The 24,609-nt window shown below is 37.8% G+C and overlaps 1 protein-coding gene across 1 annotated transcript in view; it reads right to left on the bottom strand.

Annotated features, from left to right (window-relative positions):
- The window catches only part of gask1a (golgi associated kinase 1A), a 64,787-nt gene extending 45,487 nt beyond the window's left edge, over positions 1-19,300 (bottom strand). Inside the window, exon 1 of the mRNA XM_040118314.1 lies at positions 19,016-19,300. Coding sequence (XP_039974248.1) covers positions 19,016-19,030 — 15 coding nt within the window. The 5' untranslated portion in view covers positions 19,031-19,300. The remainder of the gene's footprint in view (positions 1-19,015) is intronic.
- Between the last annotated feature and the right edge of the window lie 5,309 nt (positions 19,301-24,609).

Here is a 24,609-nt window from a genome sequence, read left to right as displayed (position 1 = left end):
CATGTGTGTTTGTGCATATACGTGTGTGTGTGTGTGTGTGTGTGTGTGTGTGTGTGTGTGTGTGTCCCTCCGCTGTCAACAGTAGCCTTGTCAGTTGGGAGCAGATGTTAATGAAACAAGTCAGATCCACTTTATTCTCACGAGAGAAAGGATCCAAGAAAGATAAAAGAAATGCAATGTAACAAAAGCAAAACTGACGTAGCAGGATGTAGAATGCATTCAGCCACAGCTCATTTTCCGATGTGTTTGAGTCTGAGGATGATGCCAACACGTGAAAGATGAAAAGTAAATTGTTGAGCTATCAAGATAACAGCCTGATAACATTCAATGTTTGTACGTAGATAATAACGAGAGCACAGCAGCCAAAGGAAGAGGAGGTGAGGAAGAAAGATCTTGACTTACTTTCTTTTAAAATGTCTGTATTTTCAATTTTGGTCTTGCAATACAGAGGAAGAGGCCATTATTAGTGCTTTGGCAGTAGGGTTTAAATCAATTGAATGTAAAGGTTTATGTTCAGGTAAACAGTGTGGATGATTGATGAAGAGAAAGTCAGCAATTAATACATATTAGTGGTGCACCAAAAGATTATGAATAATCTATTTTTTCGATCATTCAGTTATTAAAATGTGAAGAAATACTGAAAAATGTCCAACACAGTTTTGAAGAATGAATATTTCAAATCATCGGTTTTCATAGTGTTACGAACCCTCTCCACTGTGCCTGCCTGATCGTTATGTGGTGGAGCTGGGAAGCTTGTCTGCTTGTACCTGCCCATTTGGGCGGGGCTTTCAAAGGGCATAAAGCCCTGCCCTTCTGGCTCTCTCACTCTCTTAGCCTGGCCAGCTGCACTCTCCTCACCCTTCTTACTTTGTTTGGTTTGCTGTATAATCCAACTAGCATCACTCCATATTTTCACTAATCCACACACTTCTAACATGACTGAATTCTCTCATACTTACATTCCACACTATTTAGTTAGTAGGTTTGTTAATTTGAGTTAATTAAATTACTTTTTGACTGATATATCTGTATGTGACCTCCCTTTTTGTTGCCAGCCTTGAGCCAGGGCGAACAAAAGTCAGGCAAAATAAAGACAACTGCACCCCTCCACCACCCAGCATCATGTCCAGTGCCCATTTGCGATGGGTATTAGATATGATGATATCCTCGGAAAGTGTCTCACTGAATATAAAAATATGTTTATCATGTGTAGTATTTATATACACTCACAGCAATAATATACAGCAATATATACACTCACAGCAATAAGCTTTACTAAGTTGTGACTCCAAGTAGGAATATGAATTTTGACACAATTTGCACACGAAAGAAGCTCTGAGTTAATAAAAAATGTTGATACATATCTAGGTCAGCTTCTATTATTACCATACACTCACAGCAATAAGCTTTACAAGCAGTAGCAAGTGTTATGTAGACATATTTCCCTGGGTTCGTCTTTCAGGCAACATACAACCTGCACTAATCCTTTAATTGGTGGAGCTTGATGGGGCTTTATGACACCTAAGAAGAAATCTGCAGGCACTATATAGGGCTGAAAAACTACTCCTTCTCTGCATATCCTTTGGAGAAAAATTATTTGATCTATATTTTGATTTACACGTGACAATGTGTAATTATAATATTCTCCTAACAAGAAGCTAGAATTGAACATCAAAGTTAAGGCTGTAGCAAAGTTGCAAATACATCATAGATATGAATGGTCTATCATGAATGGTCAGGTCTTTATCAATTTAACTAAATCTCATTTTAAGTAGTATTAGTTCATAAGTAATACAGCAATTCAAATGGCATTTAGGTTCAACTATTTATCATAAGACATTATTTGTTGGTTGAAACAAATACATCAATCGTAAATGCAGGAAATAATACAGCCTTTGTCTGTTTAAGGACCCCTGACTTAATTGTGCCCCCCACGCCCCATCATTTCTGAAACCAAACCTACATCCATGAAGCTAGGGCTAATCAAGCTCTGACTCCATCTCCATACTTAACATGAAGACATGAAAATGATGATATCAAGCTTCTCATCTCATTAAATGTTGGATTAGTCCATTAACTGTTTCAACATTAACTGCACTGAGCAACATTATTAAGTCTGTTTAATGCAAATCTAAATAGATCTACTGGTTGTGAAGTGCAGCATTAAGTGTTTATTTACGTTTTTCAGTATTATTTTACAGTTCCTGTGAATTTCCATTAAGCGCCGTATTTAGTTTCATTTTACAAATGGAACTACAGAATTATACAGTGACATTTTACACTGAAATTTCACTGAGTCCTTGGACATCATTTCATGTATGCAAGATTGAAAACACAATTTTCACCAAAATACTATTGCCTTGCCTTGTGCTGGCTCAGTTGTCACAACCATTTGTTGTACCTATGCACCCAGCTTTGCAACACACATGCAGCACTAGTCATAAAAGGCACAAGCACTCCAGCATCAGACCTCAATGACACAGCTCAGAACTACTCTTTTGCAGCCATACAATACAGAAAGACATGGTACTAATATATGAAAGTTTGTAAAGAGAAAAGAAGTAAGGATGCAATGATGTTGCTAAATGTACCGTACCAACCCAAGGGCAAACATGCTGAGGTAGTTGAATACATTAATGAGTTATGGAATATCTGCAATAATATGAACCGTTATGATATGAACCCCCCCCCACACACACACACACACATACACAAACAAAAACATCAATGCTCATACGGCTGGAAATGTAGACAGTTAAACATGTGGACAAGCACCGTCTATGTGCTTCCAGACTTCCATGTATATTGCACACTTATTTATGTATTTCAGTATTGTCCTGTAAATATGTGTATATCTAATGATTTCCACAGCCATCCTTTCTGAAGAAGAAACCTAACACTGCTCTTCCTGTAAGTGAAATGTGAGTGGCCCTCTGTCTTGCTCTCCTGAAAGCAACTTTCTCCTCTGAGAGCATCCATTGGATCAAATTACAAAGTTGAAATTTGAGATAGAATAAATCAGGTTGGGATATGCTTTGCCTTTGTGAGGGTAATAAAATGTTTTTAAAGAAGAGAAGAGACAAGGTTTCATAGCAATCAATTAAATAGTTTTTGAGATTTCTGAACCAAAGTGGTGAACAAACCAACAAACTGACCAACAAATGGACACTGCCATCCCTAGAGCCACGTTGCTTGCATGGCTGAAAAAAGAATGGCCAAACTCGAAGCAGCAGAGTACAAGATACTCTCACTTTTACTTCCTAGTATGGTTCAAGCTCCAAAAATGCTTATCCTACAACTCCCACAATGCAACTCAATAGTGACTCTCATTAGGCCCTCCATACCTGGTACACAACCATGTCTTTCAAACTCAACATCCCCAGTTTGTAAAGTAAACTTTCTAAAAAATTCAGGGTTTTCTCATAGAAAACAGTATAGAGTTGAGTAATACTTCTCATGAGAGAAAACTGAGCCTCATTAGTACAATCAGCCAAGATCCCCTTTAAAGTAAGGGTACTGAAAGCACGCTTTCTTGCACACCTTGTAGTTAACTTTTACCCTGATAACGAGAAAGCTGAAGAAGAAACCTGTAACATCTGCTGAGACACTGAGACCAAAAGAGGCATGCGTCTTGATGTTCGCCCTTTCCTTCAACCTTTATCAGTTCAGATTTCATGGTAATAAGTATGATGTGATGTTATTCAAATACAGAGGGGTACATATGGGTGGAATAGGGATGAATTTATCCTGGGTGAAATATCGGTGTTATGGTGTTGACACTGGATATTTTCCACTTTTTATAAATTCTGTTATTCTGAATGGATATATGGTGTGAGCATCATGGAGTAGAGTATTTTCTAGTTTGAAAATGCAGTATATTTCATACAGAAAAGACTGTAGGCAAGAAATCTCTTTTTGTGTCCTGTAGTGTGGTGCCAGCTGCTTTCCACTGTCTTGTGACTGTATGTGTTTGATCTCTCTCTGTATGGTGACCTGTCTGCCATTAAATGTCAGTTGAGTAGCCGGAGTGTGACAGCAGGCAATCTGGCAATCCACTGGCAGGCAATTGACTGGGGGGGGGGGGCATGTGGACTTCCAGGGTTGTGTGTACCTCATGATTTTTATATTTGTCAGAATACATATACATGACTAGTATGTTTGTGTGTGTTTGTGTACCTGCAGCATTGAGAGATAGCTGGGAACCATCAGTCTCTTATTATTGTATATGACAATCCAGCATGAGCCATTCATCTTCACACACAGCTAGCAGTGCTGTAAACACCTCAGCTGACTGTCTGCTCCACAGCCCGAAATGATCATAACAAAGATTAATATAAATTGGTCAAAAAAAGTTCCTTCAGAGATTTCTGTTTGTAAAAACTAATTTTCCAGTCTGAACTGGAAAATGAGTTTTTGGAACAAAATGCCATGCCTTGTTCCCTGGCATGTGCTTAATGCCAATGCTTCGCAACAGTCCTCCTTCCTAATGGCCACAATCAGATACTGATGAAGGCATGTGACTTAAGGTACTTAACTATTTAAAAATGTACAACTAAAGGCATGTAAAGACTGTACAGAGTCAAGACAGACAAGAGTCTGATAGGGGTTCAACACCAAGTAAAAAAACAACTCAAAGTTTATTCAATGCAAAACACTTAGGCATGTAATAAGACGTGGAAATTACCAGTAATGTAGACTACACTACTAGAGTGGTGGACAAACTGCAAATTGAAATTTGATAAATTAAGCTAATTCTCCTTGCAAAATATCTCTGATATGCCAGTAGAAATTACAGCAACTCACAAACAGAAGTGACTTTACTGACTGCAATTCATGATAGCATAAATGTTAGATGCTTAAGTCACACTTTTATCTATCTATCATTTAGAGCTGAACAGAGGTCCTGTTAGTTGTTATGGATATTTACTTCAAGCAGAACTCTTGCCATCCACCTATCCACCTCACACTTCCCACTGATGTCTAACACAACATCAGACTGAATGATGAAGTGAAGAAAAAGAACAATTCAGTGTGATTATTGGGCAATATGTCATGAACATATAATATTTTGGAATGGCAAAGTTTTGCACAGTGTTACTATTATAGTCTAAAAAAACTACAGAATTTTATGGCATTCAACAACTTCAACTATGAGATCCAGATTTCATTTGATTCCTGTACACCATTTAACAGTTTCAAACAGAAGCTCTAACTTGCTGTGATATGAAGAGAAAATAGTCTCAATATTGGTGACAAATGATTTGATGATCTACAAATAAAAACAAGATTTACAAATGTGTATAACAATTTGTGAGTAATTTATGGTGTTCTTAAATGTATTTTCCAATCCCCAAATAAATACCAACCAATTTGAACACATGTAAAACTATTTACAAATAAATATAAATGTTTTACATATATATTTCCAACTTCAAGTTCATAGATCATTTGTTTTGTGAGTTATTTGTAGTGGGACTACTGCACTTAGAATTTAAATTTGCTCACATTGAAAAATGGGGCACCACCTTCTATTGAAGGAAAATAGATAAAACAAATTAATCAGTCTTACTGTACTAACTCTGTACTCTCAGTACAGGGATCTCTTTCTCCACTTTGAATGAATACATAGGACAATGGCAATAAATGTGTATTTATTTAAAGATAAATTTCTATAAGCAGCTGAATAAATGCGGCATTAATAAAGAACACATGACAAAGAGGTCAGAATCAAACAGATGAATAATGTTGATATTTGAATGACAAAATGAACTTGTCACTTAGTTTGGCCATAGTGAAGAAAGTGTGTAATTCAGAGTTACCAGAGAATGGCGGAATACTAGGGGACAATCTACTTCTCTAGTACTTACGTTAAGTAAATTAAGAATCCAGAGCACTATCAATGGTCACTAGGTGGCAGTGTGGTCACAAACAAGGCATTAATTTTTACATTTCATAATTTGGACATTCCACACCAGCTAGACATGGAAGTTGGACTAATTTTCATTAAAAAAAAAACATTTGCTGAGTAATATTAACTGGATTACTGAATAGTTGGACAATTAAATTCATGTTAATTCAGACGTGCTTAACTGAGGAGAAAATATCGGTTTCAGCTGCAATTTCACCTCAGGAATGCCGCTACAATTTATGACAGGAGCCGTCTGTTATTAACTCCACTGTTCTGGTCAAAAAGGCTCAACAGCTTCTCTACTTTCTAAGGACTCTTAGGAAAACCAACCTGTCTGTGAAGCTGCTTGTGACCATCTACCGCTGCTTTATAGAGTGTACTGACATACTGTATTACAGTATGGTATGCCAACTGTTCAGCAGAAGACAGGAGAGCTCTCCAGTGATTCATAAACACAGCCCAAAAAATAATTGGATTCCCCCTGCCCTTACTGGAAGACACTTTCAGAGTATGCTGCCTCCGCAGAGAAAGCAGTACTCTGAAGGATACAACTCAGCCCTATCATCATCGCTTCTCTGTACTGCTATCTGGAAGGTGCCACAGGGCATTAAGAACCCACACTTCAAAAAGTTTTACCCCAGAGCCATCACTGAACTGAACGCCGCAAAACACTGACCCTCTAACACCACCCTCCCAACATCATCATAACGCTCCACAACACAGGACTAAAAACTGGAATAGTATTTCCATACAATGAGGAAATGTGCATTAACATCTGTAAATATCTGTATATAACAATTATATTTTTATAAGGTAAAATTGTTTTTGGTATAGTGTACAATTTAGCTTCTGATATGCCACTTTTTAATTTTTATTATTTTTGTTTATTTTTATTAGTATCATTTATCTGTATGGACAGGTGCGCGTACGTATGTATGTGTGTGGGTGTGTGTGGAATGTTAAATGAACTGTTTTACGATCCACACAGCAAATTTTGTTGTATGGCAATATGCAATGACAATAAAGGCATTCTATTCTATTCTATTCTATTCTATTGAGACAAGCCAGTCCCATTGAAATAACCAGTGTATGCTTTTATCAAATCTTATTGACCTGTACTAAAACACAGATACACCCAACCAACCCTGTCTTCCATGGATTTTTACATGTTGACTAATTTAAGGCATGTCCTGCTCCTTTATTTCTTTGGGGGAACTTTTCTTAGTTATTTCAATACAAGTCTTCCTCTAAAAAATAAAAAAAAATAAAAACCCATCTGAGTCATTTTCTAATGCCCCTTGACTGTTCCCCATTTTCTAAAAGCTACCTCATAGTATAATATGTACCACAGGCAGCCACAAAATATTTTTCTGTTCAGAGTGCTGAACCAATCACACCTTGAGATGAAAAAGCTTTGTAAAAAGCTTTGTTGTGACTAATCATACTAGATATTTTCTTTTCCTTTGGCAAAGGAATAAAGGACACAGTGCTTTATGTTCCTCATCTCTGTGTGTAGAAGCACAAACATCAGATCACCACTCAGAAAGTAATTACTCCGTGGCACAAAAATCCTTGCTCCATATGGCTGCAATGGGAGTGCACACATAGTCAAATATGTTCCCTGATGCACATTCCAAGAGGAGTGTGCTGCATGACAGAGAACATTTGTTAAAAGAAGTGGTACCCAAAAGATAACCCAGGCTGACATTTCAGAATCATTTGCTGATGCACAAAAAAACAGATTAAATTTGGGCTCCAGCCAAATTACATCCATTTAATTCAAAATTAAACTGTAGGTAAAAACTATAATTCCAGTGCAAATAGCATAAAGGTTTCTTTTTTTTTTTTTTGCTATCTTAACATAGCAGTCTTATCTTATAACTATATTCTTCTATGTTTCAAGTGGAAATGGAAGAAGACTATCACAGCTGCCAGAACCAACCTCTTTACTTTTCATTCTACTCCTGGGGCTGAACAAGTATTAAATTTAGAGGGTCAATGGCAGTACAGGTCACCACTCCTGCTTTATTGGGTTTTGGAACCTACCTTTGCACCACTGCAGGACTATTAACTGTTCTTGCCTGACATATTACTGATATCATGAACCATAATCAGAGCTAAACATAACATTATTGAAGAATAGTAATGTTTCAGGTCACTATTGACATCCAGCAGCCTCCACCATTGGTATCAAGCTGCCTCCAAACAAAACAAATCACATTTAACCGTGCATATAGTTCCTGAAAAAAGAAACACTGGGTCAAATAGCATTAACAAGACTGAGAACCATTTAAAGAGGAATAACATTATAGGAGAAAGTTGAAGAGTTGAAGAGGAGCTGTGGAGGGACAGCTGTGAGGCAGGGATACTGTGTGATGTATCTTAGTCAAAAATCGTCATCCTTCTCAGAATCATAACTAGGTCAGATGTGAACACAAAGACGTGAAACACATATTGATATCATTCATTGTGACTTACACTTCCCGAGGATATCATTATCTCTGATGTCCCTCACAAATAAATGTCTGTAAATCCACTTAGAAATCATAGAAAAAAAAGCTTCAGAACTTGCCTGAGAATTGCAGGTTTTTAAATTTTCTTTAGTATCAAAGTAATGCAGCAATAGTTTGTTGATAGTCTGTATATCCATGGGTACAATACAGGAACTGCTAATCGGTAATTTGACATTCTTTTAATGGTGCCAATTTGCCAAAATGTAGACAAATAGAGGCTAAAAAAAAACACAGGGCCAAAAAGAGAATACCAGTGCCTATCTGCCTACCTATAGCTGACAGTACTTTTGATTAGCTTTTCCAAGGCTTTGCTTTCCTGATGGCTTTAAATTTATCATCGTCATATTGGTTCCCAAATATGCCTATCTGTTGGTGTTAGCGTGTTTCCATTCAACAGATTAGCAAAAACATGAATTCCTCCATTTTCACAGAAAAGTCCAATTTTACATTTAGCTGATTTAAAACATCAAACGAAAAAAGTAGAAGGACAAGCAGTACTTCCCATGAAAAAACTCCACTCCACTTTAAAATCCAACGATGTCGCTCTGGATGGGAATTTAATTATAGGGGCAACATGTTCGCTGAAAAACAGTAGGTGATTACTGAGGTGCGCCTCTAACTTTCCCTGTGTTTACTCATTTTAAATGTCAATATAGCCGATCTCACAGCACAGCTGCTGTCATTAAGTGGCTTTTTTTTTTAAATTTTGTCTGACAATGTAGAGATTATAGATAATGACTTTACCTACAGCGCAACAACTCTCCCTCCCTCTTCCTCTCTCTTTTTCTCAAATTACAAACACATAAAAATAGTTTTGCTGTATATGTATTCAGACAAAGTCATTAACAAATGAAATGCATTTGATATTAATTTTAAGTCAACTGTCAATAATTACAGGTATTTATATACATTACCAAGTGAATTTCACACTTCAGAGGTGCAAGCCTGTCCGTCAATTTTGATCTGATGAAATATCTGAGGATCTCAAGCTATTACAATTCACCCTGTTTGGGGACATAATGTTTGTATCAAATTTCATGCCAATCCATCCAATAGATGCTGAGACATTTCACTGGATAAGTGAAAGCTTTAACCTGGTGGTGGCCCCGAATAGTTAGACATCCAATAGTTCTTGAGATACTTTGTCTAAGGCAAAGTGGTGGACCAGTTGCCCAGCAATGCGATCCATATAGCCAATGTGGCTAGCATAAAAATGAGAGAACAGCATCTTATTTGTGTCTTATAAACTCCATTACAAATTTTATTTCCTCCACCATACAAAACAATAGTTAAGCATGATTTTTGTTAGAGATAATGTCTATGTCTCTGTGTTATGAAGTTGTCAGAAGAGGTGCTGTATCATACAGCAGTAAAAATCTATGCCCTTATTAACCAACATTATCTTTTTTGGATCCATCCACAATGTAAAGGAGAAGTTGTTACAGAAACAAAATATAGAAGATTTTTTAACTTCATAGCCTTATGGTTCAGTTTGTTGGCTCTAGTTTATTTTTACAACTCATTCTGTTGCATGCAACTCTCAAACCTTAACATTTTGGACTAAGGGTGTCAGTAGAAGAAAAGATTTCAAAATGGAAATGGTTTCGTCCTTGGAGAGGTATTAATGTGGTCAGCACATTTCATAGCAATCTGCCAAGCAGTACTTGCTATGTCTTGTGTAAAAGTATAAAATCTAATGAGATGGTGATACCACAGACAGGGTCATGGGGGGTCATCCTTTACCACCTCCACTGAGCAAGAGCAATTTGTTGGGGGAAACACTGCAGCCTAACTGGTAATGTCAGGATAAATTGGTTTGTACAAAAGTTTTGGACTGATAGACATACAGACAGATGGCCAGATGGAAGGACAAAATCATGGGTAACACCAATGGACTGTCTGATGGACAGATGAACCAACATTGGCAACCTTGGCAGCTACATGTAAGTATACTGTACATTTCAAATTAATGACAATAAACAAAGCCTGTCATATCTTTCCATCAATTCAAAATTTATTTATTTGATATACTATCCTTTGAATCTATATTTATTTCAAAATTACCACTGTTTGTCAGGAGACTACTGACCTCTGCCTGTCTTACAACTTTCATCCCTCTTTTCTCTTTCCTCTTTTCCAATGACTCCCTTGTATCTTCTCTATTCTTTCCTCTATCCATGTCCACTCCATCTAGTCTTTTCACAGTTTCTGCTCTCATTCCCTGGCTCTGCTTCCCATTTCTCTGTTCTGTCCCCCTTTGACTTTGTAGTTATTTCACTGCCACACAGACACATGCAGATACAAGCCTTACAGATGTAATTTTTATGGTGTGAGGACAAACCTGGTTGTCTCATTTTACAAACAAGCTGTGGGGATCTATATGCACACACATAGCTAGTACGATCTCTCTGTGCCTGAAATAAAGAGGAAGAGATATTATAGAAAAAGAGAGAAAGAGTGACATTCTTCCTCAGTATTGTGTTTTTCCTAGGCTCTCTTTATCCTTGGCTAAATGTTAAAAAAGGAGAACACAGCCGTTGTGAACCCATCAGCCATCATTAAACAAATCGCTTTTAGGACTGCGCTGTTATAACACATCCACTATAAAGACCTGGCTACAAACACTGCTGAGTTACTTATTTCAGCCTTTATGTGCCATTCGGTTTATTCCCTGTTACGATCCCTGTCTCTATCTTTTCCTTAATTCTGCCTTCCTTTCTGTTTCACCACCCGATACTTGGTTGACTCAAACAATAAGTTACACTGCGCATCATGAGCGCTCAACAATACACAAGGCAAATTCACACGAGGTCGAGCAGCAGATGGCTGTATGGACAGTGTCCCTCTCTGAGTTGTAATCACAGCAGATTGAGTAGGAGGCAAAGCGCCTGAAGTCACTTTCACTGCACTGAAATCTCCCCTATTATTCTCTGTCCAGTTGGTTTTCATTAATGTACAAAGCCAATTCTACAAAGCCTCCTTCTATACACACAGACACATCTTTTATTTACTCTGTTACTGGTTTATTTGCTTCCATTTATTGTAAATATGTCAAATAAACCTTCAGGGCAGCAGGATTTGTGCTTTTACAGGGCCTATATCCCCTTTATGAAATGCTTTGGTGAGTCAACCAAGTTAATCATAGTGGAGTGGGAAGTTTATTTCCCTGGCTTGATAACATTCTTGATATTCTTACTCTGGAAAAACTGCTGTGACATGCAAGGCGAGTGTCTTGTGATAGATGAGACAGCTGAAGGCTGTAGGCTTCTCTTCGGGTGCAAACTGAAGTTAAATTAAACATTACTTATACTGTAAGAAGGTAATCAGAGCCAGTGGAGAAGCTTGTTAGCACTTGTGCAAGCTCAGCTACCAATCAGTAATGTGATACTTGTCCTAGACATCATCCCTTGAGAGTCTCATGTGGAAAAGCTGCTGTATGAGCTCTTCTTATTTTTTCTTTGTCGCATAAGCTACTACTTGTAGCTTTTTGATGAACAATTTGAGCTACCAGGAACCGGTGGACTTAGGTGAAACATGTGTGGTATTTCTTTCTCTAAGACACCAAGTCTCTAACTGAGTCTCTATCTCCATTTTTCATTCATCTCTAGTTATATGCTGAATATATGTCTTACAAAATCCCCTTTAAGTATTTCTATATCAAAATTCATCTTGTGCTGAGGGTCATATACAAAAATTCAACATTATTAACCATTAGCTAGTGGGTAGCTAGCAGAGCAATATATTTCTGTAGATGTGTGTTTGGATTTCAGCTGACAAATACTTTGTTCACATTTCCCAAAGAATGTAGTTGAAGTCTAATGTAGATACAGATGTGTCCATTTAATTAATTGACTGCATTCCATTTAGGTTAGCCATCATGACAGACCTGGTATTATGTAATCTGGCTCACAGGGACACTTAATGGAACTGAGCCATTATTACGGTTATTAATTACACATATGCTTTTCCTGCTACATATGGCAAGCCAAATTATCTATGATGAAAAAGGCCTATTAGATCACTGTTATGTTGGTAGAGAGTAGGTTTGGGCAGCATCAAGTTTTTCATACCATAACACCTTCCGAACATCATACCACAATATATGGTAAATAATGGTATTTGGTAAAAACAAAACCAAACAAAAGAAAAAAAATTGATCTTTCACCTAATTTTATTGTCGCTCGGAAATAGGTTTTTCAGTGTTGAATGCATGAAATAAAAATAGGCTAACTAAAAGACAAACCTACGGGCAAGAATTTATCATGTCCAGTTAATGGTAGTTTTGTGGGAGTTTAGCTGAAAAAGATTATTGAAAAATAGACCTATAAAAATATAATACTGTATTGGCTCACATTTGTGTATGTTGTCATTCACAGGTTCACACTCTCTCCTGTCAGACCATTGAAGCAGTCACAATCATTTTCTCTGCCAGTTTGCATTTGTCAGCTCATCATCTGTTACAGCTGTAATTCTTGACTTTTAACAGATGGTTCATTTCTTCTGTAAAGACATTGTGAGATGCTATGAACACGTTCTCACTCTGTGTTTTGCCTCAGTGGCAGGAAAACACGTTACACCAGCCTTCAGAAAGTCCTGCAGGTTAATGAAACCAATGAAACACTTTTAGGGCTGATTAACTCTAAAAGACTGACTATAAATGGACTGAAAACACTTGGCAAAAGACAACATATTTCTTTTATCTGGCTTTAGTTGCAGCATTGCGGAGTGACGGTGTTCCCCAATTCGTAAATATTTGTTCATATTCTGCTCTTGAAGCACAAAGGGATTTGTGGGTCACCCTAGACAATAACAGTTTCATATCTTACCTGCTTTTGACACAACGTTCTTGTAGCAAATAGTGAAACAGCTTCATCCATGTTGGCTGGATCGGCTGTATCATCAGATCTGAACCCAAAATATTCCTAACCAGCATCATCTTTCTCAGCTCGTCTGTTCCTCCAGTGGTCTGAATCATTACTGATGTCTGGTGGTGAGTTGTTGTGCACAACAATACATCATGTTAATACAGTGTCTCTGTGTCAGTTTAATATAAAAAGGAGGTTATGTTTTTAAAGCTATTGAAGGTCATACCTTTCGGATTTCTAAATACTGTGGTATACCTTAATAGCATGATACTCCTTAAGCGCAGAGACTGTTAATGCTAAAAATACAGCATGACGTCATTGTTGACTATGATAATGTTTTTAATGAAGATTAAGTGATTTGTTTATAAGGGTACTGAAACCTTGCACTGTGCCTGTTAAAAAATGTTTTAGAAAAACCAATGGGGCTGACCCAAATGCCTCGAAGCTTCAACCGTTGCAATGGTAATCAACGTCCAGTATTTGAAGGCTGCGTTTATAATACCACAATACCACCGCATTACCACAAAAATTCTAAAACGCCCATGAAGTAAGAAATAGTAATCAAACATTATTCACTATCCATCAAAGTGAATTATTATTAGTTATTCTCAGAAAAGGACATTTAATCTCAGCGATAGTTTTGTGCATCACAGCTCTCATCTAACGTTACCAGCACTGACACTGGGACAGTGACACGTGACCAGGTGACATGCTTGACAAGTTACAGCTACTCTAGCAAGATGTCGAAACAGTCAAGCATCCGGAATAACTTTCAAATTTATCAAGATGTCGAGTACCAGATATGCCAAAGTGGCTATCACAAAAATGCAACAAATTTTTCAAATCACCTGAAAACTGCAAGTAACAGCTTAGCCATCCCTGATGTTGGTGCGACCTGCATGCTAACAAGGTATAAAGTTGAGGTCTGATTTTTGTCAGACCCCAACCACCCCACCCCCCAGTCGCAGCTTCGAATTTTTGCCGACAATTCTCACTGAAGCTTCGAAACCCCAACAATGTTATTTGAGGCAGCCCTAAAAACCAACTGGCTATTTTGAAGCTATGTCAAATCTCTTCAGGTGTAGCTGTAAGGTGATGACAAGTTATGCCGTGCCTTTAGTTTATAGCTGATTTTCCCAGATGAAGCAGATGAAGGCTTCCCATCAACTGTTTCAGTCTGCCTCACACTTAACTCATCAGATCACAAAAAAGCAACTGACTACAATGTCGCTGCCAATTAAGATACTAAAGATACTTGCTTTCCAATTCATTAATGACTAAATATGAGGTTTGGCTTTGAGGTTTCCCTTTCAGTCATTTGGCAAGATGCTGCGCATTCACAGGTGACGGAAACTGAGGTTATATGGGTCATTCATAATGCAACAAGCCAACAACTGCTCAACCCTGCTGCATATGTGTGAGTGGGAGGGTGAATCCACAGATAAATGTGTTTGTGTGTGTACGGGAGGTTGCATGTATTTTGGCAAATGTGCATTAAGGCCATACTCTGCCAGTATGCTGCCTCAGGAAAATGGATTATAGCCATAAATCTGGGTTTATGATGACGCTGACATTTCCTGTCATTTAAAATTGCATAGTGTAATTAAGTGGAATTAATGTTGGTATGTTTACTTTTGCACACAAAAATATCACACAAAAATATCCATAATAAATGAAAGAAAAACTGCTCTCAGCATGTGTATATATGTGTCTCGGCTACGTCGGATGGTTCTCAATGAACGTACCATGGCAGACCTATTGAAAGGTAGTAAAAGTTGAATAGTGGTGTTCACAACTGATTTCAGAGAAATTGTGGAGTATTTGTGGTGTATTTGTGTGTATGTGTGTGTGAGAGAGAGACACAGAGAGAGAGTGAGAGAGTGAGAGAGAGAAAGAGAAAACAGGAAGCTTGGTTGACTCACACTGGAGCTCCAAACCACACTCCTCTCATTTTCAATTTATAAGGGAGTGTGTGTGGACATTCTCAACTGATATAGAGTCTATAACTCCAATTCATTCAAGCATGCATGCCCTATATTTTTCTTATGCTCTCACACACACACAGAAAACTCAGACATAGACATGGAACAACAGAACAAGAGAGCACAGCTGAGAACACAATAAGCAGCAGCAGGGCAGCAGTCCCTGGTGTTAACATTCAAAGACTGACTATACTGTGGCTATGGAGAATTTTGTGTGCCCAGCACTGAATTCCAATGTGGGCCCCATAACTAAAGAGCAGCAGCAGTTTGACCTGAGATCTGAAGAGGACTGGGTGGACTGTTATGTTTATAACAAATGTAACAAACTGAAATGGAGAGACAGAAGAGAAGAGAAGAGAAGAGAAGAGAAGAGAAGAGAAGAGAAGAGAAGAGAAGAGAAGAATGGACAGCGAGTTTTCCCCTTGGTTTCCATGTGGCAGTTCAAACCAGGAGCCTGTCTGCTCTGCATATGGAACCAATCTGAAATGTGGGACTATGGGGACTACTTGAAAGACGGATGATAACCTTTCAGAAGCTTTCAGAAGCTTTCAGAAGATAGCAAGTCAAGAAGATAGCAAATTGGCAAGTCAAAACACTGTTTTGACTTGCTAACCAAACTATATTCAAAGCTTACCTCTTTACAAACAACTTGGCAGAATGGTGACAGTGATTTATGAACTTATATACTGTATCACTGCATTACCTATTCGCATATAGAATCATGTATTTCTTTTCACCTGGTCATTCCATTTACCTCTGTTTTACATTTGAGATTACTAAATTCCATGGATAGATTGATTAAGGTTTAGTAAGGTTGCAACTAAAGCTTATTTCCATTACTGATTTATCTGCAAAATATTTTTTCAATTTATAGATCAGTCAGTATGTCTGTTAAATGTCAGAATTGTTTGAAAAATGTCCAATTCTACTTCCAAGACCCCAAGGTGACCTCTTCAGAACAGTCCAAAACCTAAAGATCCTTAATTTTAAGTGATTTAAAACAAAGAAAAGCAGCAAGTATTCACATCTGAGAAAAATGTTACATGAACAACATCCAGTCTAGTTTCAGTAACTATATAGAGTGTTGACAGTTTTTGTCAACAGTTTGACTTTGGTGTACATTTATGGTGAATATTTGTCTTCTAAGACGGTGCAAGAGGCTTCCAGCAAAGTCAATAGAATTAAATTGTTTCAAAGAGGTTAAACTAACAAGTGCTTTGCACGCAAAGATTTGAAAAAGTCCAAATGAATGAATACAGATTTGTGTAGCTAGGCTTTATTTCTCTTTTTTCCTGCCCAAATAATCATCTCAAGGCCCCCAGATTTATCTTGTGGCCCTTTGGAATGGGCCCAAAACCTAGGTTTAGAACCACTGGATTAAACAAATTTATACAGGCTTAAGTAACTAAAGGAAATTGCACCTCGACCAGGTACAACAATAAAATACTGTGTAAGTTGAGATGCATCAGCATTAACAACCTTACAATGAAATACATAATGATAAAGGGGTCCACAATGTGACTATTTAGTCCATTTATAGAGACAGCACTACTGAATTTTATAACTAGGAGCTTGCAAATACCCCCCCTCCTTTTTTTTAAATCATCATCATTAATCATGTGAAACACCAGGAGGGAGCGAGAACTAGTGTGTGTGTGTGTGTGTGTGTGTGTGTGTGTGTGTGTGTGTGTGTGTGTTTGTGTGTGTGTGTGTGTGAGAGATAGATTAGTGATTAGAGTGGAGAGCTAACACGAGGCTCTCGTCATCATCATGGCCATACCCACCCTTGAGGTGACCTCAATGTTTTTTCGGTACATAATAAAGGCTGTGAAATAATTGCCTTAAAATAACTCTACCTTGGTACTGCAAAGATATTGCACAACACCAAGATAACCGACTTTCTCCTCTGATCATCTCATAATTGCTTGTACGTGGGTGGATCGAGTGAATGATCTTGTTATTACAAAATCTTTACTCAGCATGGTGGTTCTTTGTTAATTAACTAGTTAGCTAGCTAGCTAACGTTAATTCCATCCATCCAATGTCAGACTGATAAAACTTTCATTCATTTAATTTTGTGTAAAGGCTTGAAATATAAATTCAAAGGAGTTATCCCTATATATTTTTATTTTCATTGTAAGATTATCACAGCGGAGGCTGTAACATTTACATATAAATATCAACTGACACTGTGTTTACTTTCATCACTGACACAGACGGATAGAATAAAAAGACTGCATCAATCAAAGAACAGCTTTGGGAAGGGAAGAGATAGGGGACAAGATGATGAGACTGAGAGAAAAAGAAAAAAAGAAGGTGATGGAGATGAGAGAGGAAGAGCACGTACTGTCCACTATGCCCAGGATTGGATTAGTATTATGTCCCTGTGCTGTTCAACACAAACAAAAACTGACTGACACATTCAAACAATATGGGCCCAATTACCAGAGATATATGTTCTTTGGTAATTACAGGGAGGCTCAATTTAACAACATCACAAGCATAATTATAGTGTCATAATAATGTATTATTGTATAAATATATTATTGCATAAAACACATTTTGAACCCCCCTGGCAAGCTGTTTTTAGACCTCAGTATTTCTAAAACACTGCATATGGCCATGGTCATCATAACAACATGGGATGGGGACAATTCTTTGTGGGATTTCCGGGATGTGTGTCCAGTCTGTAAGTACTCTTGCTCTCACTTGGCCCTTTGGTGACAATGAAGCCAACTATCATTCAGACCCTCCTGTGCTGATACAAGCCCAAATTTCTAATGAGGACAATTCAGATGAGGAATCAGCAGGTGACCTCGTGTTGAAAAAGGCAAAGACCTACTCTGTCCGACGGGTGTGGCTCATGCAGCTTATGTGGCTGAGATATTGCAAAGAAAGGAACATCATGTATTGTATTGACTGCTCTCGGGGTGGCCCAACATATGTGGGAAGACTAAAGTTTGCAAACTTTAAACATGAAACACTTGCAAAGCACAACAATAGCATGAAGCGTAAACTATGCAGGGATAAATGCACTGATGGAATTGAAGTGCCTCAGCCAGCAGCATTGGTGTCTATGTTTAAAAAAAAAAAACCCTATTTAACTTAATGGTTTTTTCTCTTAAAGCACTACTTTACTTTGTGACTTTTTCCTTTCAAATAAAACGGCACATTGTTATTTATTTAAACTGTAATACAGTTGTAATGGGAAAAAAAATCGGAATGTGTTTAAATGGTGCTCCTAAAATTTTTCACTAGGGAGCACCAGCACTACTAGTGGAAAAGGTTAGCCTGGTCCTCAGTGATATATCAGTCACAGGGAGCATTTCTCTGCAGACCAAGTACTTTGATTCTTTAAGTACATTGTTCTTATAATACTTGAGCATTATACTTAGGTATGGTTTTGAATGGGGTAAATTTACTTACAGCGGGGCACTTGAACATTGTTGTACTGGTACTATAAAAGTAAAAAGATCTTAATATTTTTTTCTGCTACCGGTAATATTTTCAGTATCGCTTTGGTGTATATGTAGGCCAGAATATGACGACGATAACACTGAGGGAAAATATAGCTATAATATGCATTTATAACTACTTTAATGCCTGTGGCAACAGCTAATATCTTCCAAGTAATAACTGTCAACTCAGAATTTAACTCAGCCCAAACCTTTCAACGTTTCAGACTGTTCCGTCTTGTTTCAGACCACGCGGTTAAACGGGGAACGTTAGCATGCAAAAGAATCTTACCATGGTCGAGTGCATTCCCCTCCAGCCTCCTTAAATCCGTCATTTATCGCTCAGACATCTTGTCCAAAGACTGGAGGTGGATTCATCTCCACACAAACACTGGACAGCCGGTGGTCCTGAAGTTGCAGCCGCGGGAGAGTCAGTCCACAACTTTAGTTTGAAAACCTTTCCACAGCTAACTAAACGCAGTTTTTTTTGTGATCCAAAGGTTACATAAGTAGCACAGGTAACATCAACATACGGTCGCGTTCTTCGCCGCAAACTTAAGATTGGTCGACGAGCTGTTACGAGCCCAGCCTGCCCTCCCCGGGGACCGCGCTGCTCCACGCGAGCGTCTGGCAAAGCTGATTTCAAAGTAAAAGTCCCTGTGCTTTAGGAGGAATGCGGTGTGCTCGCAGTGAAACTTGAGAAGAGGTATGCCCCCCTATACAATAACGTTTTTTCCAGCTGCCAGAAAACTTAAGCGAGACCTTGACACGGAGATAAAACCCAGCCTACATTTCTCTCTAAACTTAAAAAAAACAAAACAGGGGGGTCCATCGGAAAAATAACTTATTCTAACCCAACATGAGTATGCTGTGAAAGTTAAACTAAATTCACATAAAGAACGCTATATTTACACAATATCAAACCAAGCATATTATACTACATCACACAAAGCACACTGCATTCTTGATATATATCACAAAAAGCATACTATATATTCACAATGGTTTTATTTTGTGATTTCCTTTCTGATGAGTAGATTGTAAAATGTTTGGGTTTCATATGTCTGAGATCCTACCATGCCTGGTGAGAACAGGGCTGAAAAGTTACTTGAAAGGTGCTGGTCATCATGGATGATGGACTGCCCTGGTTTAGGTCACGGACAAACACACCCACACACAAACAATGTTTTCATATGTGTCAGACCTACTGTATACATACCGTCTTCTGAGACAAAAAAAATCCATTGTGTAAACAGTGACGCACAATCTGCTGGTTTACCTACACTGTTTTGTTTACATACAATTAGAGTTGTGTGACATTTCCTGATTTTATATTCACAAAATTCAGAAATTACAAAGGTCAACATTTGGAGTGCGCCACTGTTTTCTGCCACAGACATACAGTATATCAGTATTTGCATACCTTAATAATGATGTAAGCAGCCCCTCCCTCATTACCTACTCTGGGGGTCCTTGAGCAAGGCCCTAAACCCCCAACTGCTGCACCGAAGCTGTTCAGTGTCCAACAGATAAGACTGTGGTTGTACTGGACAATTTCCAGGTGTGATTGTGTATAACTGTGTGAGTGTGAACAGGTCATTCTTTTAAAAAAAAAAAGCATTGCTGCCAGCGATACTCCCTGGTCTAAAAATTCACATATTAATTAATAATTGTATTTTCAATCAAGCTTTTAATCAAGTTTCTTTCCATTTTACCTTGCTGTATCCTGTCTTCAGTTGCAACATCCCAGTTATCCCACAGGTATCCTTAAACTTTCATGTTCTGTTATATCTAATTCCATTAACTTAAAGGAGAAAATAATGGTTCAATTCATCAGCAGGGGCAGAAATTAAGGTATCTCATAGAACTGACCTCTGTCAAAATTGTGGTAGAAGGTTTAGGGTGCCCTCTTGTGTTTACCAAGGCTACTAACCCGGGCTATTCCCATCATCCTGTGTTTGTAACCAGCCTTGCAGATATGGTTTGAGGTCAGACTGACAAAAGAAGAAAGGCCCACAATTTAACACATGCTGACATAAGCAGCAGACCATACACCAAACCCTGTCCAAAATTTGAGCAAGCTGAGAAAAAGGTTCTTCTCACTCTCAAACTGTGTCCCGATTTGACATAAACAACTTATTCTTATTGTGCAGTCATTCACGGAATTGGAAAGGATTAATTAAGATGTATATGTGCATAGTAAATCCACTTGATTTTTGAGTTTGCTTTTGATGTACACTACTATCCCACAATATAATGCACAAAGAAGGGCCCCTCACGACTGCTGGTGAAACAGTGCATGCCTATTTCTGCCATGGAAAACAGCAACAGTAACAGACAGAACAGCATTGTTTACATTTCAACAGAAGAAATGAAATGTAAACAATGCCAAAATTTAAAATATATTCATGGTACAAATACTGAGACAGTACATCAAAATGTATGTAAATTTGCGTGAATGTTAATTTTAAATAGCTGCAGCTTAAACAGTTTCATCTCTGTAATCATGCGTCTTGCACCACTTCCTCTGAAAAAAATGGAAGTGAATTGACTTCTTGAATACTAAAAATAGGATAGTAAGAACATTATACACTATATTATATAAAGTATATTTTATATACTGTGTAGTATGGGAGACACCCTTAGTCTGCTGTCAGATGTGTTGAAGAACAGTTGCCTGTAGGTGGCAATGTTGGCATGTTTTTGAAATCAAAAGCAAAAAAACCCTCTAAAAATAATCTCATAAATGTTGTTTTGACAAGGAATCATATTGATAAAATCCAGGCCCAGGAATACAGTGTAACTCCATAAATGTGGGGCTAGAAACCTGCCAGTGACACACAGCAGCCAGCTGTAACTTTATGCATCTATTTAGACCTCCTGTTCAAATTTGTTCTAAAAAAAGTTAATGATCATTCAGAACTTGAGGAATAATTTAATAAAGAAGGAGAATGCACTACTGCATAAGATAAAAATGTTGTTTCATGATAAAACAGGAAGTTAACAGTTTTGTTTGGCACAGGACCTGCTCTGTTTGTACATGGCCATAAAGTGCACCACTGGAGGGCACCACAACAAGAGAAAAGTGCCTGACTCAGATCTGTCATTAAATGATTCTAATCCATGAAAGTGAGTGTGCAAAGAAACATGGAGTGTTGAAAACAGAGAAAGAAGGAGGAGATGGAGAGTATGTGCGTACGAAACAATGTGATAGCACAAAGCTTGGCTGATGGTGCTCATCTGGTCTTTGACCTTTCCGCCTCTCCTCTGCCTTTCCGCCCACTCACCCATTCCCGATGTTCAAGACCACTGTCCCTCCGTACAATCAGCTGCTTCATCTGACTCTGCTGAACTCTAACCCCTCATCCTGACCCCTCAGCCACGCGACCCCTACAGCTCATTCTCTATGACATTTCAGCTGAATAAAAGATCCGTTAAACAGCAGAGTGCCTATCCAATTAAGCGACTGAGTGTGTGTGCATGCACAGTACATATGTGTGCTTACTTGTTCTGCATTATTCCATTCTGTTAGACTGTACAGGCTTCATGGAACAGAAGGAGAATACTTGAAAACCACAGAGAGGCAAATAGAGAAGATATTTCCCTGCCATACAGAGAGAGCTTTGTTCCCTGTCAGCATTCCTCCGACTTTACACTGCTGTACATTATCAGCAGTTTGGAACCCAGCAACAAGCTGCACCATCATTCAAAATGCATTCATTTATGTTGTACTGTAATTAAAGCATTATTTGTTCAAGCACAGGACGGAGTGAGCATCTCATCTGCTGTATTGTTGGACATGTTCTGTTAAATCAATAAAAAATATGTGGTGAAACACTTGTTTGACTCGCGCTGTCCCCTCTTCTTCCCCTTACTGTTCTTTGCAAGCGTTTGTTACCCATTAAATCTTTAACCTGTGAGAAAAACGTCAAACGCTTTTTTGTCGACACTGCTATGATTATATAACCGTCTTGTTGCAGGATCCACAGCTGGTCAGAGCCAGAGTCATTAGAATCTGCACAAACCCCCAAAGCACACGTTAGAGACCATAAACCTACAAGACGGTGAGTCACAGTCAAAGATAACAAATGGGGCCTTGTTTCGCAAATGCATATTTGCACCATTATCAGATAAGTTCCCTTGTACTTTTTAGTCAGTGGGGGTAAGATGCATTGATAGGTCTGGGGAAACCCCGGCCAAGACTTTTACACCCCTGACAGTTGTTTCCACACTCTCATTTTGTTCAGCTGTCACTTCTCTCCTTTTTTATTTATCTTTTCTTTTTACTGTCCCACTCTTTTAGTAATGTTTCAGCCTTTCTGCTATGTATTCGTTTACAGTTCTGAATCCATCTGAACGAGAGGCTAAAAGCACACTTACTCAACAACTGCACCTAAGTACAAATCTGAGGTACTTCTACTTCACTTTAATGAGTATTCTCATTTTATACTACTTTATTTTTCTCTCCTACTACATGTCAGTGGCATATATTGTACCTTTTACCCATCTACATATATATGTCAGATGCCTGTATACAGTGGTTACTGGCAGTGGTGGAAGACGTATTCAGATGTTTTACATCAATAAGAGTAAAGTCCACAGTTTTATTTAAATGAAAGTATTTGAGTATTATTAGCAAAATGTACTTCAAGTATCAAAAGTAAAATTACTCTGCACTGTACTATGCAGAATAGCCAATTTCAGAGTGTTTTAAGAAATAAACATTATTGAATAATATAACATTAACTGGTAAATGTGGAGCTGATTTTAACTACTTTATACATGTATAATGATCAGATTCTGCTTTGCACTGCAAAAAATCTAAAAGTATTTTTTCCCTTAAATTAAGTGAGAAACAATGAAACAAGTTTAGATAATTTCAGTATGTTTCCAATAGGGATTTTCTTTTTTCAAGAACTTTAGAATCAAGAAAAAATGTTACTAAATTATACAAAAAAAATCATGAAACCAGTTGGCTTTTAAATTATCTCACAATATCAGATTTTCCTTTTTTAATTAAGAAAATAAGATTTTTAGGACTCAAATGACTCAAACTGAAATGTACTGAAGTGGAAGTACAGAGTAGCAGAAAATGGAAATACTCAAGTAAAGTACAAGAACCTAAAAACTGGACATACTATAAGTACAGTACTCAAGTACATGTACTTTGTTACCTTACTAACATGATTAGCTGATATAATATAATACATATGTATGGACTAAACTTTGAAAAAGAATTGAGAAATAGCTTCACCTCAAAGAACCGCAACATGCCTCTAACACATTAATGCATCTGCAATAATAATCCATCATTATAATATACTGTATACCACAATAACACTACCATGGGCCATGCTGATGCATAATGAGTACATTTACGTTCAACAATACTTCCATACCTGAGTAAAATTTTGATTACACAACATTTTAGAATGTGATATTAAGACTTTTACTTTAAGAGCAGCTTAACAACAGCTGTAAATCTTGTCTTTGCTGACAACTTGTCAGTTCCCTGCAGTGATGTGCTCCAGGTGTGCCAGTGCACTGTGACATCTTGGCTGGTGTGGTTACAGGAGCAACACACTTGAAACATTGCTTTTTAGACTGGCATTACACTACTCTTTAAGGAAAGGATCTGAACTATTTAATGTATTGACTTTGTACATGTGCTATGGCTGAAAATCCTCTGAACAGCTACTACACAGAGGTTAGTTACAAGGTCAAGAATGAACTTTGAAAATCAATTTTAATCCAACATGGACAAGAGAACCTTGAAGAGCTCAGAAAAAACAAAAATTTAACCTTTTCAATTACACCTTCCAACCTGTGGGACACTTTGGCCTTGGTAGCGCTACTTTAGGTGTGTTTTGGTCTTAACTGGACTCA

The sequence above is a fragment of the Xiphias gladius genome, chromosome 22 (assembly GCF_016859285.1).
Source record: "Xiphias gladius isolate SHS-SW01 ecotype Sanya breed wild chromosome 22, ASM1685928v1, whole genome shotgun sequence".
In the NCBI taxonomy this organism is placed as follows: domain Eukaryota; kingdom Metazoa; phylum Chordata; class Actinopteri; order Istiophoriformes; family Xiphiidae; genus Xiphias; species Xiphias gladius.
This window is presented reverse-complemented; position numbering and strand designations above follow the sequence as displayed.